This window comes from Dipteris shenzhenensis, chromosome 8 (assembly GCF_047967505.1).
Source record: "Dipteris shenzhenensis isolate YYH24624 ecotype China chromosome 8, Dip_SZ_1.0, whole genome shotgun sequence".
Classification (NCBI taxonomy): Eukaryota; Viridiplantae; Streptophyta; class Polypodiopsida; order Gleicheniales; family Dipteridaceae; genus Dipteris; species Dipteris shenzhenensis.
In genome coordinates, this window is record NC_141603.1 from 22,479,943 (window position 1) to 22,482,202 (window position 2,260).

The 2,260-nt window shown below is 45.0% G+C and overlaps 1 protein-coding gene across 1 annotated transcript; it reads left to right on the forward strand.

Annotated features, from left to right (window-relative positions):
• Positions 1-490: 490 nt before the first annotated feature.
• LOC147899289 (gamma-glutamylcyclotransferase 2-1-like) lies at positions 491-1,972 on the forward strand. Its single transcript, XM_087377686.1, has 8 exons — positions 491-599; positions 676-752; positions 874-927; positions 1,014-1,070; positions 1,193-1,233; positions 1,353-1,424; positions 1,525-1,604; positions 1,719-1,972. Exons 1-8 carry the CDS (start codon positions 491-493, stop codon positions 1,970-1,972), a joined length of 744 nt encoding a protein of 247 aa, XP_087233812.1.
• The last annotated feature ends 288 nt before the right edge of the window (positions 1,973-2,260 follow it).

A 2,260-nucleotide genomic window follows, 5' to 3' on the forward strand; every position in this document is an offset into this window, starting at 1 on the left:
TTTTAGATGTGGGAGACTGTGAGTCTTTTACAGCTTCTTCAAACAAATGTGCCCAAAAGTCTGGGAAAATCTGCTGACATCGAGAAAACTAGCTTGGCTCCACCGTAACACGCTTTGAAATCTTCCGTCCAAACAATTTTTGGGTTCTTTCAACTTCTGTACCTCGAGAAATTCCCCGACATGCACAATTTTCTCACCTCTTAGATGCCTTTGAACTTCGTACAATCTCGCCATCTGACCCCGAGCTCGGAAAATTTGTGGTGCTTGACTCAGAGAACTGACCTGGCGGCAACGACCAAAACAACCTTTCATTTGATAGGACAGAACCAGAGCTCGCCCGTTTTCTATAAGAGCTCCCGAGAGTTCTTGCTTCTCAGTGCACAATATTGATTCTGCGAGCTAAATCATCTACCAACCTTGCTAATTATCAGGATCTAATTTCCGGCTCAAGAAGGACTGTTATCAACAGCAATCCTCAGCTCCAGTTAGCATGGTTCTCTGGGTTTTCGGCTATTCCTCCCTGTTATGGAGAGCCGGTTTCGACTACGATGAGCGCATTGTTGGATTTATCAAAGGCTATCGACGGACTTTCCATTTAGGTGACGCTTCCAACCTGGAGGGATTTATCAAACCATATTCCTTTGTAGAATTAAACGGGACTCTTTTTAACTGCAGGCTGCCTTGATCACCGAGGTACACCGCAGCTACCTGCCAGAGTTGCAACATTGGAGCGCGAAAAGGGGGCTATATGTGTAAGCTTTTGTGATGAGTTATAAGGCAGTCCCAGCTTATCACCACTGGCGCAGGACCTTCCTGCGTTTCTTGTCCTTGAATGGTTTTTCTTACACGTATAGCAATTTGCCATTCCTGCAGTGGGGTGCTGCTTACTGCATCAAGGACGCTCAAGCTGGAACGAAAGCGCTTGAGGTACGTATAGTCATACGTAGCGCAACTCACAATCTTGTGCAGCCCACTTTCACGAATCCAGTGCTGAACCTACTTCTAATGTGCAGTATTTGGAGACTAGGGAATCTGAATATGACTTGAAGACAACACTCGATGTCTTCACGGTATGATTTATTATTAGTCCTGATGTGTGTTGCTCAAACTGCCCACCCAGCAAGTTCTAGTGCTATCTAGATGTAGTTGCAGCCAGCCCTACCATTCTGTAACTATCGAATCGTTTTGGCAGGAGGATTCTCCGAACGAGCCCATTGTATCAGACGTACTTGTGTAAGCATTTAAATTGCTAATCCTAGTGTCATTTCTGTCCTGCTGTCTTTGTAATATTGGCCAACTGCTCACAGGCTGCTCGCATCTTTCTGATATGTCGCTCTCTTTCTTTCTCACAGCTTCTTGTCCACACCAGATAAACAGAAAAACAAATATTACCTCGGCGCCGCTCCTCTTCAGGCTATGGCCGCGTAAGACTTGCTCAGCGTCTTTTTAAATTTGGGAGTGGCAATATATAAGAACCTGATGATCTGATGTAACTGACAATGCACTTATTTCTTGGGATCTCAGGCAAATTGCAAGAGCAATCGGACCATGTGGATCAAACCGAGAATATCTGTTTCGTCTTGAGGGAGCAATGCGCGAGATCGGTAGGCTTAGTAAGCTGGCTGGACGCCATCTATAAGTTTGTGAAGCTAATGATAACGCAAAATAGATATTAGCGGATCGCAACTAATTACACCCTTGTTATCTGTAATGACTAGGTCGGGAAGATGATCAGGTTATCGAGCTAGCAAATGCAGTGAGGACAATTCTCACGAGTTCTCAAAACAGTGCTAATTGTGGGGATTGTGCATCCGACAGCCCTCCATTCCCAACGAAAGATGGACAACCAAAAGCTTCATCAACAACTGTTATACCAAGACCTCCCGCCATGCCGGTTGGTGTGGTGCCGTTCATGCGTATGCAGCTTCCATCTCCTACTGCCCTTGTAGCCCAAGTAGATCAGCTAGTTTAAGTATCGTCAGATAATATCCTTGTCAAGTTTACAACAGCATGAGAAGTGCCATCCAAATTCCACACATGCAGCCAGCAAACTCGTTGCGAAGCCACGGGAATGTTTTAGCAACAATATATATGCTATAGTCATCTATCTCTCTCTCTCTGTGTCTCTCCGAATTGTTGATAATGATTGTCAAATCTTGATAATATATCTGTATGTACGCACACACAAAAATGTATACGTATATGTATATGCATGTGTGTGTGTGTGAGTGAGTGCGCGCGCGCACCACCCGGGTGTCTT